Genomic DNA, 20649 nt, shown 5'->3' on the forward strand with positions numbered 1-20649 from the left:
ATTGTTATACTTATAGGTAAGTCATGAATGATATATTTATTACATAATTAATATTGCTATACTTATAGGTAAGTCATGAATGATATATTTATTACATAATCAATATTGCTATACTTGTAGGTAAGTCATGAATGATATATTTATTACATAATTAATATTGTTATACTTATAGGTAAGTCATGAATGATATATTTATTACATAATTAATATTGTTATACTTATAGGTAAGTCATTATATATTTATTACATAATTAATATTGGTACGTCATGAATGATATATTTATTACATAATTAATATTGTTATACTTATAGGTAATTCATGAATGATATATTTATTACATAATTAATATTGTTATACTTATAGGTAATTCATGAATGATATATTTAGTGCATAATTAATATTGTTATACTTATAGGTAATTCATGAATGATATATTTAGTGCATAATTAATATTGTTGTGGATTTTAATATAATAACACTATTAATACACTACAAGTAATCTTTCATCTTATGTTTAAACGTTGTTTTCTAACAATAGGTGTTCTTCTACACACACAAGTTACTTCAAATATAGTATAATGATTAACATTTATTGTTTTTTTATAAAGTGTCTGTATTACTTTAGTTAATTCAAATTCAATAAAGTTTTAGAGAATACAATATTTTTTTCTAAATTTAAAGACACTATCAGTTCTTTATTGAACGGCCAAAATATTGTTTTTAATATATTAGAAGGTTATCTTGTTCTACATATAAGAAAAACTTAGTTACGTAAATAAAACCTTTAATTTAGGATTGTAACACTATTTACGACCTATATCTAGCCAAAAGCTGAACGTTGATGTATTGCTTACGTAATTTATAATAATTCGGATGGGTGCTTTCATCGACAAGAAAAAAAAATTTTGGTTCCTGTCACTGGTTCTTTGACATTACAATCTCTAGGTGATTTAGCTCATACCACTTAGGAAAATAATTTATGATTCACAACCAAAATTTGCCCTGTAATATCGATGCGCAGTATAAACTCACCCTGAAGCACCTTTATAAACGAAAAATGGTAAAACAGCTTTCCATTATCAAGTCATTTGGGGATTAAGGAAGGCCTAGGCATGCTTGTAGACACACACAAAAAAATCAGTTATGCAGGAGACCGTGAATACGGAATCCATTACCAGCAGGTTTTTTTAATGTATGACATTCTCTGACGAGCGTTTTTTTATCAGTCATTGTAACGCACCAGTTGTGAAGGCATTTTCTGATATGTATATATAGGTACACACATACATGTATTGAAGAACCATAAATGAGATATCAGACCAAGCGTGGAATGCGCGCGATTGAAATTCTCCAAAGCTTTTTATTTGATGAAAAATTCCAAGATAAATTTTATGGATCTTGCAAACTCATGAAAGCAGTATATATTTACAATAGAAGAGCCACTTACGTCTTTTGTACTTGTGTTTGGAAAACGGTGGTGAAGTTTTATCTTTCACTTATACGTAGGCTTGAAAGATTAACGATATAAGGAAAATGTACGTGGTTTTCTGATTAATAAGTTACTAAATACATTACTGTGGAAAATGCTAACCATACGATTTATTTGTTTCTTTAAAATTAAGCACAAAGCTACTCACTGGATTATCTGTGCTCTGCCCGCCACGGGTATCGAAACCCGGTTTCTAGATGTGTGAGTCCACTGGGGAACCTAACCATAAGAATTATCTAAGGAAGTATGGCAGTCGAGAGTAATGTTTTCAACAACAGTAAATCAGAATGTTTTTAAACCTGAGAAAAACTACAAAAATTCTTTTAAATATTCTGATAAAAATCAACGTTTATATTAGCGAAGACCTTTCATTGCAACTGCAAATGTTAAACTTATTTCGAATTCAGTCAGTGAAACACAATAACAAACAAGGAAGTTACACAGAAAACATATTATCACCTCTGTTCTAGATTTCAGTACTTTCCACACAACTTACCTCATAAAAATTTTCTCATTAATTTTCTATTCTGTGAACATACATAAACCGTATCGTGTAATAAACATTAAAAAAAATTCCCTGTATTTGTTTAGTGGTCCAGGAGGTGGTGGTTGGTGCTGTTGACTACCTAGTCGAGTAAACTTCAAATTTCTTTGTCGGAGGACCAATATGGAGGGGCATAATACTCCGCGGTCATGCCCTCCCTCACATCCCGCTTTCGTTTGCCACCAAAAAATGAACAACAACTCATCAAAAGTACGTGGCACTTTTGTTGATGTGTACCAGCCAGTGGGCCACCTGGATGACCACTGAGGACCACGTAGATGACCCTCTTGGACATATGAATTCGTCCCGACTATCAATTAAAAAAAAAAAGACCATCACCTCCAATTAAAAGTACTTCTAATATTGACTTGGAGTTAAATAACAGCTCATTGGACTTGTGTATAGTTTATAAACTATGTTTTCAATCTAGGTATTTTTAGAGTTCTGAACTGTTTGTTGGCCGAAGGGCTAATTGCGCAACATAGTAAGCATGTGGCTTAACTTCTTAAGTTTTCCATAACGCCCTAGAAAAGGTTCGTCAATATTAAGTGCCGTAGTAAATGATGGTTGACTTTTGAGTCTTTAGTAACTTATATTGAGTCTGAAGTAGTGAGTTATTATGTGATCGAGTTAATTAGTCATTTAGTTTAGATTTTGGAATACTGAACTCGTGTTCTCTATAAAATAAGGTCGCACGTTTTGTAGAGCGCAATAGATTAGCAAGTAAGAGTATTTTATTAGAATTTACGGTTAACTTAAGCCTATTAGTTAATATCAATTAAAGTATCTTATAAAATTTATAGTTAAAATTTGTTTGTTCGTTTGTTCAATTTCGCACAAAGTAAATTAGAAGTGTTTCAGTAAAGGAAAGTACGCAGTCACTGCTACTCAGTAACAATTCTTGGGATATTGTAATCGAATAGTAGGATTGACCGTCATATTATAAAGCCTTCACTGCTGAAAGGGCGAGCATATTCGGTGATTGGATTCAAACCTGAGACTAGAAAATTATGAGATGAGCGTCCTTATCACCAGTTCATGTCAAGTCCAGCTGAAGAAATAAAACGAGTTCTTTATCATTGCTCGAGTTATTCAATAATCTAAAACAACTAGTAACTGAAACCACCCAAACAGATGTTAGAAAAATTACACTCGTCGTACGAACGGGAGATCTACGCCTTGAACTTCAGGCTCGAAAGGCATTCTTGAACCTTAAGACTATTCCTGTAACAAGGTGATTTAGAAACAGTATTTCCAATGACAAAGAAAAGATATTTCAAATGGCATATCATTTAGTGATTTATTATGTTGTTATTGCACTCACAACAAACAGATTACACATAGATTAAGAAATATAGTAATTTACAACACATGTAAGTCAGATAAATGGTTCGTTTGCTTATTCGTTCTGGGTGTTCGTGCACAGCTTCGCTGGGCCTATCTGCACATCCCCTGCTAGGACAGCAATAAGTCCATGAATTTACAACGCTAAAATCAGGGGTTTGTTTCCCTTGGGCTGACAGAGAAGATAGCACAAAGTGCCTTTGCTATAAAAAGAAACACACACACGCCTATCTGAGCTAGCTAACACTAATTTTGAACTGTTGTACTAGAGGAAAAGCGACATCACCTACAGTCAGCTAACTCTTAGGCATCTCTAAGAAACAGTAGGCTTTGATTGTAGCTTTTATAACACACAATCTTCCGGCAACGTATTGTAACCCTAGAATCTACAGCCCAATGTTCTGTATATAATCCTCGCTTGAAGTAAACTTTTATAATCGATTTAATTAAACTTTATTTTATGAGGTGACGTTTCGTGATACTTTTGTTCTTTTTCCCTCACGTCATTATCGATGATCCACAGCGATATGTCTGTGGACTTCCAACGTTAGGAACCAGGTTTCGATACCTGTGGTGAGCAGAGCACAGACAGCCCATAACTGTTTGGTTGAATTTTATGCAAAGCTGCACGAGGGATATCTGCGCTAAACATCGCTAATTTAGCAGTGTAAGAGTAGAGGGAAGGCGGTTAGACATCACTGCCCACCGCCAACTCTTGGGCTACTCTTTTACCAACGAATAGCGGGATTAACCGTCACATTATAACGACCCCACAGCTGAAAGGCTGAGCATGTTTGGTGTGATGAGGATTCGAGCCCACGACTCTCAGATTACGAGTCCAACGCTCTAACCACCTGCCCATGCCAGGCCGACAGCCCATAAACAACTTACAAATTTCCCGATGGGAAATTTGTATCTTTGTTTATGGGCTGTCGGCCTGGCATGGGCAGGTGGTTAGAGCGTTGGACTCGTAATCTGAGAGTCGCTGGTAAAAGTGTAGCCCAAGAGTTGTCGGTGGGTGGTGATGACTAGCTGCCTTCCCTCTAGTCTTCAACTGCTGAATATAGAACGGCGAGAGCAAGTAACCCTCGAGTAGCTTTGCAAGAAATTCAAAAACAAAAAAAAACTTTAAATTATCAAAAAGAGAATCTTTTAAATGTTGTTTCAACAAACAAAGTTTTGACAAAGGGCTGAAAAAACAGGAACACGAGTAAATAACCTGTTTTACGGATACATTATTCATCAAACTTTGCCCGCATAAATAAATGTCAAAATTCACATTTGTCCTTAACGGATTTTAGATTTCCTTCTTTTTCTTTCACTACCGCCTCGTCAACTTATTTATTAATGTTACAAAAAATGTAAATAAAATATAAAAATTCTGAAACTCATATAGTAGTAGAATTAAAAAAATAAAACAAAAACAAATTTAAAAACAAACAAGGTACAACACGCATGAGAATTCTCTTCTTTAAGGACATCTAGTTTATTGAATAACACACCTTCAACAGGAAGAAAAATAAACTGTTCCCTTGAAAAAAAAAGGTCCGGTATATTTGTTTGTTTGTTTTTTTGAATATCGCGCAAAGCTACTCGAGGGCTATCTGCTCTAGCCGTCCTTAATTTTACAGTTTAACACTAGAGGGAAGGCAGCTAGTCATCACCACCTACCGCCAACTCTTGGGTTACTCTTTTACCAACGAATAGTGGGATTGACCTTAACTTAAAACGCCTTCACGGCTGAAAGGGCGAGCATGTGCGGTGCGACGGGGGCTCGAACCCTCGACCCTCAGATTACGAGTCGAAAGTCTTAACCCCCATTGCCATACCGGTATGATCACATTGTTAGGGTGCTCGACATAATGATAATGTCATTTACACCAGAATTACAATTTCTTTAGCTTATGAAAAATACAGGAATAACTTTAAAATATACGTTATGCAATGCGCAGTTATCCGTTTAGTAATACTGCACTAGTCTGATTGTAATACTCGCGCCCATTTTTGCTATAGTCTGGCGGGACAAGAACAATAATAAAAAGAACAAATGGGCGATCTATATTATAAATCACTAGTGTGGTTCATGATGATGAAATGTCCTCTTCACTTTGTAGAGATTGGTTTTTTTTCTTTTTATTTTTGAAGCAAGGCTTACCAATATTTATCCAGTTTCTAGAATATACTAAACAGCAGGAAAAAAGCAGATTAATCAAGTAATGTAAATGAGGGTGTATGTACGTTCTGGCTGTACTCCATCAGGTTGTGGCCCGGCATGAGCAGGTGGTAAGGTCCTGTCTGTACGGTTGTGGCCATCAGGCGTGAGCAGGTGGTAAGGTCCTGTCTGTACTCCATCAGGTTGTGGCCCGGCATGAGCAGGTGGTAAGGTCCTGGATGTACTTCATTACATAGTGGGCCCGGCATGGCCAGATTGTTAGGGTGTTCGACTTGTATTCTGAGGGTCGTGGGTTCGAATCTCCGTCACACCAAATATGCTTGCCCTTTCAGCCGTGGGGACGTTATAATGTGACGATCACTTTGACTTTTCGTTGGTAAAAGAGTCGCTAATAATTGGTGGTGGGTGGTGATGACTAGCTCTATTCCCTCTCGTCTTGCACTGCTAAATTAGGGTCGGATAGCGCAGATAATCCTCGTGTAGCTTTACGCGAAAGACAGAAACCAACCAACCAAACAAAAATCATCAAATAGTATGTTGCTTCATCGTTTTGAAACTGGACTTTGGGTTTAGACGTTAATGTTTGAGAAGTCTTTCTTACGATTTAGATGGAATCTGTAGTCGTCTCCACTCAAATCAACTGTGTGATCAAACTTTGAAATGTACTTTCATAAGACAACTTTACTGTAAATTAAGCATATTTGAATTTCGAAAGTCACGTATTGTTTGATTCAAACTATAAGTTTGGTTAGAAATTACAGAATATTAACATCAACGTTAATGGAAAAAAATGGTAAAAAAACATATTTGGTATAAATACCTAGTAAGCCGAGTGACTAATTAATAGAAGCTTCTTGCAGATTGTATCGATCTGGCGTACGATCAGGTCAGCAATGTTTCCTTAATATGGCATAGGGCATGTGAAAGTTAACGTTACATCTGACAGTCAATAGGTGAAATTAAATTCATTTTAGCCTTCAAATAAAGTTTATTTTTTATAACTTACCAGAAACGGTTGCTACAGTGACCTTTGAGATGGCCAGTGGTCATGACTAGTAAGACGTGGAAAAGGTTAAATTCGTTCCGTAGAGGAGCATTATGTTCCAAAACACCATGATAAATTAGAGGAATCAGTGAACAAAATGTAACATAAACACTGGCATCAGTTGGTAAACCAAAAGGAGTTTCTTAGAGACTGTCACAGATGTGACATGGCCCGGCATGGCCAGGCGTGTTAAGGCGTGCGACTCGTAATCCGAGGGTCGCGGGTTCGCATCCTTGTCGCGCCAAACATGCTCGCCCTCCCAGCCGTGGGGGCGTTATAATGTTACGGTCAATCCCACTATTCGTTGGTAAAAGAGTAGCCAAAGAGTTGGCGGTGGGTGGTGATGACTAGCTGCCTTCCCTTTAGTCTTACACTGCTAAATTAGGGAGGGCTAGCATAGATAGCCCTCGAGTAGCTTTGTGCGAAATTCCAAAACAAACAAACAAACACAGATGTGACGCACAATCATGACAGAAAGTGTCGACAGAGTAGCAGACCTGTCTTTCTGTGAAGAAAAGTCAGGACTGAATCCTTGCCACTACCACTGTTAACACAGTAATTCAGAGGACTTTCCCCAAAAAAGACAACAGATTAGGATTTGAGGCTATTTAATAATTATCATTTACTAACTGGTGCCTCTTGTGGCACAGCGGTGTGTCTGCGGACTCACACCACTAAAAACTGGGTTTCGATACCCGTGACGGGCAGAGCAAAAATAGCTCGTGCACTTTGTGCTTTAGTAGAAATAAACAAACTAATAGGAAATTATCTAATGAACAAATAGGCTTACGTAATCGTATAAGCACCTAATCGTTAGAAAGAATGCACAGTTACTTTATGTATATATTGTAGAAGTATTTCGTAACTAAGCGAGGCCGTGTCGTTATTACACTCTGAAAATAGCTATGATCCTTCTACTACAACCTTATCGTGATATCGTACCTAGCATTGAGTGACGTTTTAAAACAAGTACCATTTGTTCGTGTTTTTTAAATCGGTACCAAAGCTGATATAGTTTGACATTAGCTTACATTTTAAAACAATACCAAAAACGATTTTTGAAATTATGAGTATTTCATAACGACAAAAATATAACATTTTGTTATTATTAAAGGGGTTGCCTGTGCTCTGCCCACTGCGGGTATTGTAACCCAATTTTTAGCGTTATAAGCTTACAGACTTACAGCTGAGCTACTGGAATGATACATTGTGCTGTTTTTTTTTTAAATTAGAAAAAATCCCGTTTTCAGGCGTGTTTTTAAAAAAATGTAAAGATATGTAATAACAAAAGTTTGTTTGTGACGTCTCAAGCAAATTCAGAATTAATATAAAAAAATTTAAACAAGTCATCAAAAATAATTATTTTCCTCAATTGAAAATTTCCTTTTCCTGTTCGTAATTATGCTTTTAAATATTTATAATGATTTTTTTAAACTAACTTTATCTTTACTCAGAAGTAATTAATGTCTGTGTCTTCACTTCAACTTAATATTAAGATTCAAAAACACGTTGTGGCTGATGCACGCTCAGCGACATCTATGTTAGAAAAATAATTTATTAAAATTTACTATTATACATTCGTTATAATCTGTGGTTGGAATAGGCTTAGAAGAATAAATCGAATAAAAATAATATTGTTAACATTACAATTAACATTAACACTCGTTTAAAGCAAGCTGCCTACTTTGAACAAAAGTAAAATTCGGGCTGGTAAAGTACAGTTAATTAGAGACACTTCTCTCACGTTCTAACTTAAAAACATTAAAAAGTATTCTTTTCTCAATTGAGTACCGGCTGTGACTCTAATAAAGTAAAAATTTAAAATATATTCAAAGTATTCAAATATTTATGTTAAAACACTATCCTATAAAAAACTTTTTACGGTATGAGTTATTTGGTGAATTTCTAGACCCACATAATATGGAAAGTAACTTCCTAAAGTAAAAACTAATTTCACCATACCTTTGTTTATTTTTGTCGACAAGCCAATTCAAGAATAATCTGAGCTAGTGTTCCTAATTTCGAGCCAATAGATTAGAGGGAAGATAACTTATCAATAGCACTGACTGTCAGCTCCTGTTTGATCAAACAGTTTAAACTGACCGTTACTCTTAAAACATACCATTGACCACAAAGTGTGGAGTGCTCACTTCTAAGCCCATAACGTCCTGTGTTATTCATTGTTGATTGGTTTGAATCACTTGTATAGACATAATCCCCCATTTATTCACTGTTGATTGGTTTGAATCACTGTTAGAACTATAATCTCCTAAGTTATTCACTGTTGATTGATTTGGCTCATTTTTAGAGTCATGAATTTCTAACTTATTCATTGTTTATTGGTTTGACTTACTTTTATTCATTGGGTTTGGATCACTTTCCTAATTTATTCATTGTTGTTGGTTTGTATCACTTCTAGACCCATAATTTATTCATTGTTGTTTGGTTTGGATCACTTCTAGACCCATAATTTATTCATTGTTGTTTGGTTTGGATCACTTCTAGACCTATAATTTATTCATTGTTGTTGGTTTGGATCACTTCTAGACCCATAATTTATTCATTGTTGTTTGGTTTGGATCACTTCTAGACCCATAATTTATTCATTGTTGTTTGGTTTGGATCACTTTAGACCCATAATTTATTCATTGTTGTTTGGTTTGGATCACTTCTAGACCCATAATTTATTCATTGTTGTTTGGTTTGGATCACTTTAGACCCATAATTTATTCATTGTTGTTTGGTTTGGATCACTTTTAGACCCATAATTTATTCATTGTTGTTTGGTTTGGATCACTTCTAGACCCATAATTTTCAAGTTTATTCACTGTTTATTTGGTTGGATTACTTTTGTAGCCAGTATTTCCTGATTTATTCACTGTTGATTTGTTTAACTATTCTTTTCATCGTTATTATTTCCAAATTAATTCACTTTTAGTTTTAGAGCTATAATTTCTGAATTTATTCACTGCTTATTGGCTTGACTCATTTCTAAGCACAGAGTTTTCTTGGTCTCCGTTTGTTGGCTGTTTGCTCACTTCCAGTTTCATTTATTGCATGTCTAAGTCAGGTATTTTTCTGAAGTAATTTTTCACTCACTAAGAGAACGTAGTTTAAAATAACAAAGAAATATGTTAAAAACTGAAAAAAACCTTTGTTGGAAAAAAAGTACTTTCTGTGCTAGTTTTATCTTGATTTACTCGGTTAAAAAAAAACGTAATAAGTATCCCTGCGTTTCCCGCGTGAGAAATGGTCACCACGAGTTAATAATATGTAAGAATTATGAAACCTCAAAGGAGTCAATATTATTTTACACTTCAACACTGGTGTGCGAAGCTACAAAATTGTAGAGAGAACTAAGCACTCTTGAGACAGTCCCATTACGTCAACCAGTGATGCGGAGGTTACTTTGTTTCCGCCTCCTTTTTCTCGTGTTATGCTTAACCACAGAAAACCCTTAATCTGTTCAGTTCTATAAAAACGAGAAAAATGTATAAGACATTGTACAAAAACAGTGACCTAGTGTATGGTGGATTTGGGTTTAGTCTTGGCCTATGGTTGCAGGTCGAAAAATTCGAAGTTCGAGCCCGTGATATGCTATTGAACACATTATGCAATTACATTATAAGTTGTGAAAGCTGCCTCTCAATGGCTCAGTGGTATGTCTGCGGACACCCACTGCTAAAACCAGGCTTCAATACTCGTGGTGGGCAGAGCACAGATAGCCCATTGTGTAGCTTTGTACTTAATTAAAAACCAACTCCGAAACTGGTCTTACTATGAGGTTAAAGTGATCGTGTGAAGTGATATTGCTGGTTAAATGCTCTCTTCCCTCCTTCTCTCTTTCAGTTCACCAGTTTCTAAAGTAGGTGCAGCTTTATTTGTAAGTTAAGGTCTCTTTTAACCAATATTTTTCATAAAGAGCTGTTGAGGTTGAATTTACAAAACACAAGACGTTCATCGTGTGATGAACTACAGAATAAAATTATAAAAATCGCAAAATCTTGCTCAATAGAAAGTCTTCGAAAATGAATATCTGCCTCACCCATTTTTTTTCTAAAAATGTCTAATGATTATTGAAAATCACGCCTTGAAACTAATTTACAAAAATCTGCCTATGTAGAGACATTTTTTTTACTGCAACAGACAGTATTAAGAAAGCCATACAAAACATGTCATTAGTTGTTTTTTTGTTTTTGTTTTTGAATTTCGCACAAAGCTACTCGAGGGCTATCTGCGCTAGCCCCCCTAATTTAGCAGTGTAAGACTAGACGGAAGGCAGCTAGTCATCGCCACCCACCGCCAACTCTTGGGCTACTCTTTTACCAGCGAATAGTGGGATTGACCGTCATATTATAACGCCCCCACGGCTGAAAGGGCGAGCATGTTTGGTGCGACCGGGATTTGAACCCGCGACCCTCACATGTCATTAGTAATCAGTTCCGATCTATACATGTTTCGTTGTAAAAATAAATACAGTTAAATTACTGTAAGTCTCTTCAGAGATCTAAACCTAAAAGTTTACTTTTTTATCAACATCATGAATTCATTATTATTGGTTGTTATGCCGGGCCGGCATGACCAGGTGGGTTAAGGCGTTCGACTCGTAATCCGAAGATTGCGGGTTCGAATCCTCGTCGCACCAAACATGTCCCCTGTTTCAGCCGTGGGGGTGTTATAATGTGACGGTCAATCCCACTATTCGTTGGTAAAAGAGTTCTCCAAGAGTTGGCGGTGGGTGGTGATGACTAGCTGCCTTACCTCTAGTCCTACACTGCTAAATTAGGGACGGATAGTGCAGATAGCTCTCGTGTTGCTTTGCGCGAAATTCAAAAACAAACAAACATTTTTCGTTGCGATTTTAATAATATTATAAAACGTTAGAGATACTCTCGATCAAAAAAAATGTGCAGGAATCGCTTACTGAACAAATAATTTTCGATTTAATAAAAGATTTACCAGTTTTCGCCGTTGAGGTGATGCGTATGGTAGAATCCTTTATCCATGAAGTTACTGTGACATACTCCTTTACGACTTTGGGTAGATGACATCTTAACACGCCAGTGTTTCCACGAATCACAAGCTCATCGTACACTTGAACTTCGTAGAAATGCTTAACAACTATACAACAAAACATATGTCTTATAAAATATAAACCCAAATTAATCATACGTGACCATTAATTGGACTCAATGTTTTAACCTGGAAATCTTTACATGACAGTTAATTGGACTTAACGTTTTAACCTGATAATTTATACGTCACAATTAATTAGACTTAAGGTTTTAACTTAGAAAAATTTACGTGAAAATGTATTTTACGTTTTAACCTGAAAATCTTCACTCGTCAATTAATTGAACTTAACGTCTCAGAAAACGTCGATTTCCATCACAAGGGTAACTGTGCCTACAAACAAGCTAGAAAATCCAACTGCACGTTCTGATAAATGATTAACACGAATTATAAATAACAGTACAAAACACTTTGAAACATCATTTGTGTTGTATATTGATATCTTCAGTGCCTTTTTTTTAACCAAAGAGATTAACACTTCAATGTGTTTATCATATTGCCGAAACAAAAAACACGTTAATGTCAGAATGACAACATAAAATCAGGCTAACATTGGATTAGCTAAATAACATAAAATTAATGCAAAGTTATTAAAATAATAATAATAAATTAGGCAGTAGTTCTGATATAATAACAAGAAAGAAGAAATGTCCAGAGTTAAAGCACAACATTAAGGTGATGTTGCTGAAGTAAAAACTTATTGTGGGTTGGCAGGATTGGAATGAATTTATATAAAACCACCAGTTAATTTTCTAGAATATATCTGGATAGTATTATAAAGATTCGTGCTCTTAAAATCATGGAAGTGTACAATCAACATTGCCGTATGTTTCATCACTATATATACTTGTAAATGTTGTGGATATGACATACACATAGGTTACATTTCTAGGATTAGAGCAGAACATTTCTACGATTAGCGACTGACTATATGCCAAATATATCTTACTCTTATTTCAACTGGATTTTAAAACTCTTATTTCAACTGGATTTTAAAACGACTCCAAGAATAAACTTTCATAAAATATAGTTAGGGACTATATTGATACATGACATTATTTTATTATTTAAAAATTATTATAAGTTTATTAATCACAAATAAATTGGCGTTTTTCAACTAATTTTAGCATTTATGAGAAGATATAGACGATAAGTTGATTAAACTCACGCTGTAAAAACAATCTACAGGCGAAATTGTGAAATCTGAATATATGTTTATGTGTGTTTTGTAATTTAAATTTTTATACAAGAATGCTATTAATCGAGGTAATTGAAAGGCGAAATATCTTATTAAGCTTGATACATGCTACATAATAGAACGTTCTATGTTACTTACTGGATCTCATAGGCTTGAAACATACTGCATAATAGTACGTTCTATGTTACTGGATCTTACAGGCTTGAAACATACTGCATAATAGTACGTTCCATGTTACTTACTGGCTCTCAAAAACATACTGCATAATAGAACGTTCTAGGTTACTTACTGGATCTCATAGGCTTGAAACATACTGCATAATAGTACGTTCTATGTTACTGGATCTTACAGGCTTGAAACATACTGCATAATAGTACGTTCCATGTTACTTACTGGCTCTCACAGGCTTGAAACATACTGCATAATAGTACGTTCTAGGTTACTTACTGGATTTCACAGGCTTGAAACATACTGCATAATAGTACGTTCTATGTTACTTACTGGCTCTCACAGGCTTGAAACATACTGCATAATAGTACGTTCTATGTTACTGGATCTCACAGGCTTGAAACATACTGCATAATAGTACGTTCTAGGTTACTTACTGGATCTCACAGGCTTGAAACATACTGCATAATAGTACGTTCTAGGTTACTTACTGGCTTTCACAGAAACCACTGGGCTAAGAATCGTTCCAATAACATTTCCTGCTGAACATCGATACAGGGTTCCATGAATATCCTGCCTATGCGATTCTGCTGGAAATGGCGGGAAATACAAAGTACCATTAGGCAGAACGTGTCGAAGACCTGGCACGTGAGTCACGTCTTTCCCGTTCTCTGTTATCCATCGTATCCGAGGGGATGGATATCCCCTAGCTGCACAATTAGCTGACCCTCCAGTGTCGTTTGAAAATTCTACGACATTAAGAGGTACAACGAGAAACTTCGGTCCATATCTTTCAATTGGTATCGGTTCCCCTTGAAAACAGTAAGAAAATACAAAGTTAATGCATCACACAATTGATATCAGTTCCCCTTAAAAACAGTAAGATAATATAAAGTGAATCCATCACAGATAACACGCGCCTTAGCCCACCTGGCCATGCCAGGTCATTTTCTATTATTATCTTTATTGTACCTCACCAAGAATAATCATTTTAACATGGATAGTGCATAAGAAATGATCTTCTGTTAGTTTGTTGATTTTCACAATAATACAAGTTCTATTTGATTCTAACTAGTATTTCAGTTAGAAAACTAAAAAAAACATAAAATATTCCTTTAGGCACTAGAAATACACTAACTGTAATTAATCCCTCGAAGTTTCGAGTATTGATAAGTGTGTAGGTTTTATGACCAAACAATCCTTTGTACGTGTTTTGTAAGTAACAACGTACTCCATTTTCCTTTTAGGCCAAGCATGGCTAGGTGGGTTAAGGCGTTGGACTCGTAATCCGAGGGTCGCGGGTTCGAATCCCCGTCCCACCAAACATGCTCGCCCTTTCAGCCTTCCTTCTAGTCTTAAACTGTAAAATTAGGGACGACTAGAGCAGATAACCTTCGTGTAGCTTTGCGCGAAATTCAAAACAAAAAACGTCAGTCGTGCGCATTTTTATATTACTTTGAAATCCTGTATGTTCTTAAAATAACCAATGAATAAGTTCAAGGGCTTAACATTTATGATGACAGTAAGAAGGCTAAAACGTGTTCTATAATTTATTTTAATTGAAGTTCCAGCCGTCTTTAGATTTAACATTTAGTTTGCTGTAAAACATTATCGTGTTATATCAACTTCAAATGATAGAAATATTTATAAACAAGACTTAAAACAAACCATTATCTTTCAGTTACTTCATTGCTATAGTGTGAGAAAAACTTCAATATTATTACTAAGTTGAATGCTTATGAACCTTATTTTGCTCTATGTATTAATACAAGACTAACTTAAATCTCCTAATGTGGTCTAGCCTAATAAGTTGTTATTAGGATTATGACCGAAAATGTTAGTAGCGAGAGCAATTCATATTAGTTGGCTTTAATGTACCGTAGTTATTATGGGATGTATTGATTTATAACATTGTGTACTTGTTGGTAGTTTGTTGTGTACATTTGACTTCAAATTCATTTGCGTTCTTATCCATATAATTATCTAACTTTTCATTAGAAATTATTAATAATTAAGTAAATACACTCAAACAGTGTGTGTGTTTTTTTCGTATAGCAAAACCATAAAGTGCTATCTGCTCAGCCCACCGGGGAATCGAACCCCTGATTTTAGCGTTGTAAATCCGGAGACATGCCGCTGTACTAGCGGGGGCACACTCAACCAAGTTTAAACTAATTAGCTCCTTCTCTTGAAATGTAAGTTTATTTTTTTAAATAAGTATGTTTGTCTGTTTTTCAATTTCGCGCAAAAATACACTAGGGCTATCTGCGCTAGCCGTCCCTAAGTTAGTAGGGTAGGACTAGAGAGAAAGCAGCTAGTCATCACCATCCACCGCCAACTCTTGGAGTACTCTTTTATCAACGAATAGTGAGATTGATCGTCACTTTATAACGCGCTCACGGCTGAAAGGGCGAGCATATTTTAATAAGTGTCGTATATTCAGTATTATTATTTGAGCATATTTAGCATACGTTTAAAAGTGAACTAAAACACATATTCAACACAATCATTTGTCAGCCGTATTGCATATTTTGATGTACGAATACATTTTGATTATTGTCAGTAATATTATACAGGAACACGTGATGATTATTTAACGGGAATAAAAATGAAATCTAAAAAAAATCCTTTCCTAAAGCTAATGATTTATTTTATCTCTACGACAGGTAATGGCTTTCTAACAGCGTTCCTCAGAGCAACTTCTTCGACAAACAATTACCTTATGATTGTAGAGAAAGAAGAATTAGTTATTATTGATATTTAATATTCTTCTAATGTTTCCAGGGGAAGTAAGATGGATAGAAAAATGAACAAACCCCAGCGTCATATTAAAGCTAATCGATTGTTGGTTTCGCTAACTGTCGACAGTCGAAGACAGACTGGGAAAAAGTAATTTGCCTTTTAAGGTTCTCTTGTTTGGACACACAGAAAATTATCTTAGCTGGTTAGAAAAACAGAGTAACAGACTCTATCAGAATAACAATAACATGTCAATCACTGTCCTCAGTAAAAACAAAGGGAAGTGTGCGTGTGTAAGAATAGAGTGTAGGTGTTTAAGTTAGGATTACACATTACACATTGGTTATCCTCAGATGTGTCTGTGCAGTATGTTGATATCTGCGATTTAAGTTGCAAAACATTACACATATAATTTAAATATATACATATAATCTCATAACCTTTATTATACGCAAATACGTACAGTTGCTCATTCAATATTTCATATGTGAAAATAAACACAAAATGTATATACATATATCTAGTTTAAACCACTAAGTACATTTACAATAACTCTTTCACCAGTTATATATGCTCCTAGAAACCTCTTGTAATTTGCAAATAAAATTGTGTTATATGTAACAATGTCTAAGGAAACCATACAGCTGCGATTAGTTTTTAAAAACCTATATTAATCATTCCAGAATTTAACGACCGTATACAGCCATATTTTCTCTTATAAGAGTCAATAATTCAAGTTTAAAAACTTGCCGTCATGCTGTGAACAGGCAGATTTATTTTCGCTTGGAAATCTCTCTCGACTAAAGCTCTGTAGAATCAACGTTAAGGAGAAGTTCTTACAGAATAATAGCAAATACCCCCCAAAGGGAATACATAGGGTTACGAAGAGAAGAGTAAAGAATATTGATCGTTGTGTATACGAAGTGAAACGGTTAAAAGAAAGTACAATGCAGTGTAAGTCAATATTTGCATTAGGCTTGAATTTAATATAGAAAAGACCTGGACTAAGATACCAGACTGTCTGTTTGTCAGCTTCAGGCATAGAGTGTAGGAATATAAATACATGACATTGTACAGGTGTGTTGAGATTGATGACTGAGAAGATAAACTCTGCTTGTCATTCTCTTCAAAAGAACCCCAATGAAATGTCTCTTTTGAAATTAACAAATATTTATGTAAACAACACACTGGATCACGTTGCTGATAATCATTGTGGCTAATGAAAGTAAAGTAAACTTGATGTGAAAAAAGTTTTATTATTTTTTCTTTTTACTCTGAAAGTCTAAAAAATGTAATGCATTTAGATGCCTCTAGATTTCTGAGTTTCAGTCGTCACAGATGTGTATAGTGATTAGCCTTTTTTTGTTATTTAATATTCGTTAAGATGTGTCACTAAGATGCTAATACTGGGTGTAGCTTTAAGTGAAGATATGAAAAATGTGGTATACCTCTTTCTGTATTTTAATCGATCTGCCTTTCTTGTTCGTATATACATATTACTTATTTAACCATAAGCCCCCTAGTGGCTCAGCGGTATATCTGTGGACTTACAACGCTAAAATCTGGGTTTCGATACCCGTGGTGGGCAGAGTACAGATAGCCCATTGTGAAGCTTTGTGCTTAATTCAAAATAAACAAACCAATAAATTTAACCATAAATGTCACAAAAAATACTATTACTCCAAAAATAAGCAAACAGTTATTTTGTGTATTTAGAATTGTAACTGGTACCCTTAAGTCGCAATATACATGATCAAGATTATTATTTTAGCAAACAAACAAACAAACGCTTTTTTATTAGTTCTTGAATTTCGCGCAAATCTAAACCAGTACTATCTACGCTAACCGTCCCTAATTTAGCAGTGTAACGTAAGAAGGAAGGCAGCTAGTCATCACTACCCACTGCCAACTTTTGGGTTATTCTTTTACCAACGAATAGTGGGATTGACCGTAACATTATAACGCCCCCACGGCTGAAAGGTCAAGTATGCTTGGTGTGACGGGAAACAGAAGAGTGTGAGATCTTCACAACTCTAAGACAAAAGAACCTAGGAGATTGAAATTCTGCACTTGTACTAAGTGGACCCTGAGTGTGTGTACCTGGGTATCGTTACTTATCCATGTCCATGCGCGCATCTTTTTATGAATCAAGCTAAAGAAAAACTACAAATAGCCTGTCAAAAATGACGAAGTTTGTACTATCACCTCATCGTACACATACTCTGAAGTATATTTGATAGATTAACAACTTCTAGTATATAGAAAATCAAGTGTGTTTTGGTAACAATAAGCTCTAACAATGGATTTTATGTCCTATAACTTAGCAACAAAAGTACAACCTAATATTGTTATTAGCCTGTGAACTGAAAATATAAAATAAAATGTATGAACAACAGAACTGGAATAATATTTGTTGATTTCTTAATTTAGAGTCTTCGTTGATTAAAATGTTTTATTTTTTATTAAAAACGTTGGTGCTGTAACAAAAAATTGTTTAATTCAGAAACGATTAAAAGTTTAAAACTGGATCGATATTTTTACTTTCATGATATAATTTTATGCACTTGCTGAAATATATTCTTAATAATATATCAACGTAATAATCCTGGGAAACAGAGTGTGTGTGTTTTTTTATAGCAAAGCTACATCAGGCTAATTGTTGGGTGTACCAAGTGGAATCGAATCCGCTGATTTTAGCGTTAGAAGTCCACACGCTTACTGCTGTACCAGCGGGGAACAGTTGGTTTGCATAAGACTAATATGAAAATGTCCGTTTAAGCGCAAAGCTAACCAAAGTAATACCCATGATGTGATCAAACACAGTTTATCGATGAGTGATGGGCTTCATGTGAAAAATGTTATAAATTATATGTTATTGCTTATGAATAGATATAATCAAGCACAATAGATATTTTTTTTCTGACGGTAAATGTTTATTTATAAAATAAATAATATTATAAGTTAATTAAAATAAGAAATAAATCTAAGTACAATGTAATATAGCAAAAATACATGAAAACAAATATTATTTTAACAGTATAATAATGTTTGTTAATTTTGTATTTTTATTCTTACCTTTATATATTAATAAAAATAATGTGACGATACTGTGAGGAAATATTTGATAAAACTTATTGGTTCCCGTATGTTTGGGATCTTTTTTCACGAGACTTTTATTACATAAAAATATTTAATTTCATAAAAGAATTCTGGCCTATGTTTTTTTTCTTTCTTTTCACGTACCTGAAATGTGAATTTTTACGGTGTAAAAATTACTAGATATATCAAGTATATGCTTCTTTACGTTCATATTACCACAAGAACTTCTTTCATGCTTTAGGATCATTTCTAGATGATCGAAAAATGTTTACGGATCAAGTTAAAAATTTATGTTGTGATTCTCACGTTCCCTCTAGTGTTACACTACTAAATTAGGGACGGCTAGCACAGATAGCCCTCGAGTAGCTTTGTGCGAAATTCCAAAAACCGAAACCGATTCTCACGTGCAAGGATGTTTTACCAAGTTACGAAAACCGATTAATAAATATCAAAATATGTCAGCACATCTAAGTAGCATTACACAAACATGAGAATAATATACTTACTTAACCCGCATAATATAATTAAATTTTGACTATTTGACCAAATTATTTCAATATCAGAAGACACTTACAGATTATGTTTTATCTACTTTGTCAATTTTCAAGATAATCTTCAATATAATACTTTTTTTTTTAAATTCTCAATGCTGAATGAAGGGTAAAAACCATTGTTTAATGAAGGCGACAACACACTTTAGGAAAAAAAAACAACAGGTTAATTATTTGTAAAGGGCGTTTCGGTTACGCCTTTGACAAAGGTCTATGAACGTCACAGGTTACCATACATATTTTTTGGAGGTTGTTTGTCGTTTTTGTTAAATAATCACCCCCCTCCCCGGTGGCACAGCGGTATGTCTGCAGGCTTACACCTCTAAAAATATTGGGTTTCAATACCTGTTGTGGGTAGAGCACCGATAGCCCTTCGTGTAGCCTTGTGCTTATTTCCAAACAAACAAACATTAAGTAATGTTCGAAATGAGTATTTTCTTCACCACTGTAATGACATTTTATGTTTTATAGACAGAAACGTCCGCTATTGAAATTTATATCATCACACAATTTTCGAAAGACTAGGCTTCAGAGAATATCTTAGACTAATCGTTACGATATGTTTACCTTTAAACAACATTCTTTAAAAACAAAGAGAGTTATCCTAGCTTTAAAAACATTACAATTGTCAATATTCTTAGTTTTGTTTGTCGGTTACATAGCAAAGGCATATTGGGCTATCTGCTGTGTTCACAGTAACAAATCAAACCCAGGATTTCAGTTCTATAAGTCAGTAAATTTACTACTAATCTCTCCGGAAGGCCAATATTTTAAACAAAAGCTAAATAAATAAAAAAACGGTAAAACATTATAAGTGTATCAGTACCTGTTGGAAGTTTAAATTATAGCCATCAAGAAGTCCATGTATTATTCAATGGTATGATAAAACGTAGGTCACAGGAATTGCCTATTATTTACAGAAAGCCATACTTGTCTAAGGACCATCAAATGTAACTTGGAAAACTATCTAAATGGAAAATCAAAGAAACATTACGCGCACTGCTCCACGTCATTTTATTATGCTATTTAGAACAAAAAGAAAGTTATATCACTGAACTCCGATACGCCTAGCTTACATTTATCTATCCATTAGTCACTCAGCTCACTTGTCACTTTGTCTTTCTTACATGTGTTGACTTTTTAATTAACGGTTGTAACGAAAATGTGGATATGGAATTCTTGAAAATAATGCATTATATATTTGTTCAGGTAATTATAGAAATTA

General features: G+C 34.6%; 1 protein-coding gene across 1 annotated transcript in view; it reads right to left on the reverse strand.

Moving 5' to 3' along the window:
* Nucleotides 1–20649, reverse strand: part of LOC143231662 (cell adhesion molecule Dscam1-like) — a 147875-nt gene that overhangs the window by 87901 nt on the left and 39325 nt on the right. The window contains exons 3-4 of the mRNA XM_076466234.1: nt 13527–13847; nt 11556–11717 (exon numbers count right to left, since the gene is read on the reverse strand). Coding sequence (XP_076322349.1) covers nt 11556–11717; nt 13527–13847 — 483 coding nt within the window. The remainder of the gene's footprint in view (nt 1–11555; nt 11718–13526; nt 13848–20649) is intronic.

Source organism: Tachypleus tridentatus, chromosome 11, assembly GCF_004210375.1.
Source record: "Tachypleus tridentatus isolate NWPU-2018 chromosome 11, ASM421037v1, whole genome shotgun sequence".
Taxonomy (NCBI): domain Eukaryota; kingdom Metazoa; phylum Arthropoda; class Merostomata; order Xiphosura; family Limulidae; genus Tachypleus; species Tachypleus tridentatus.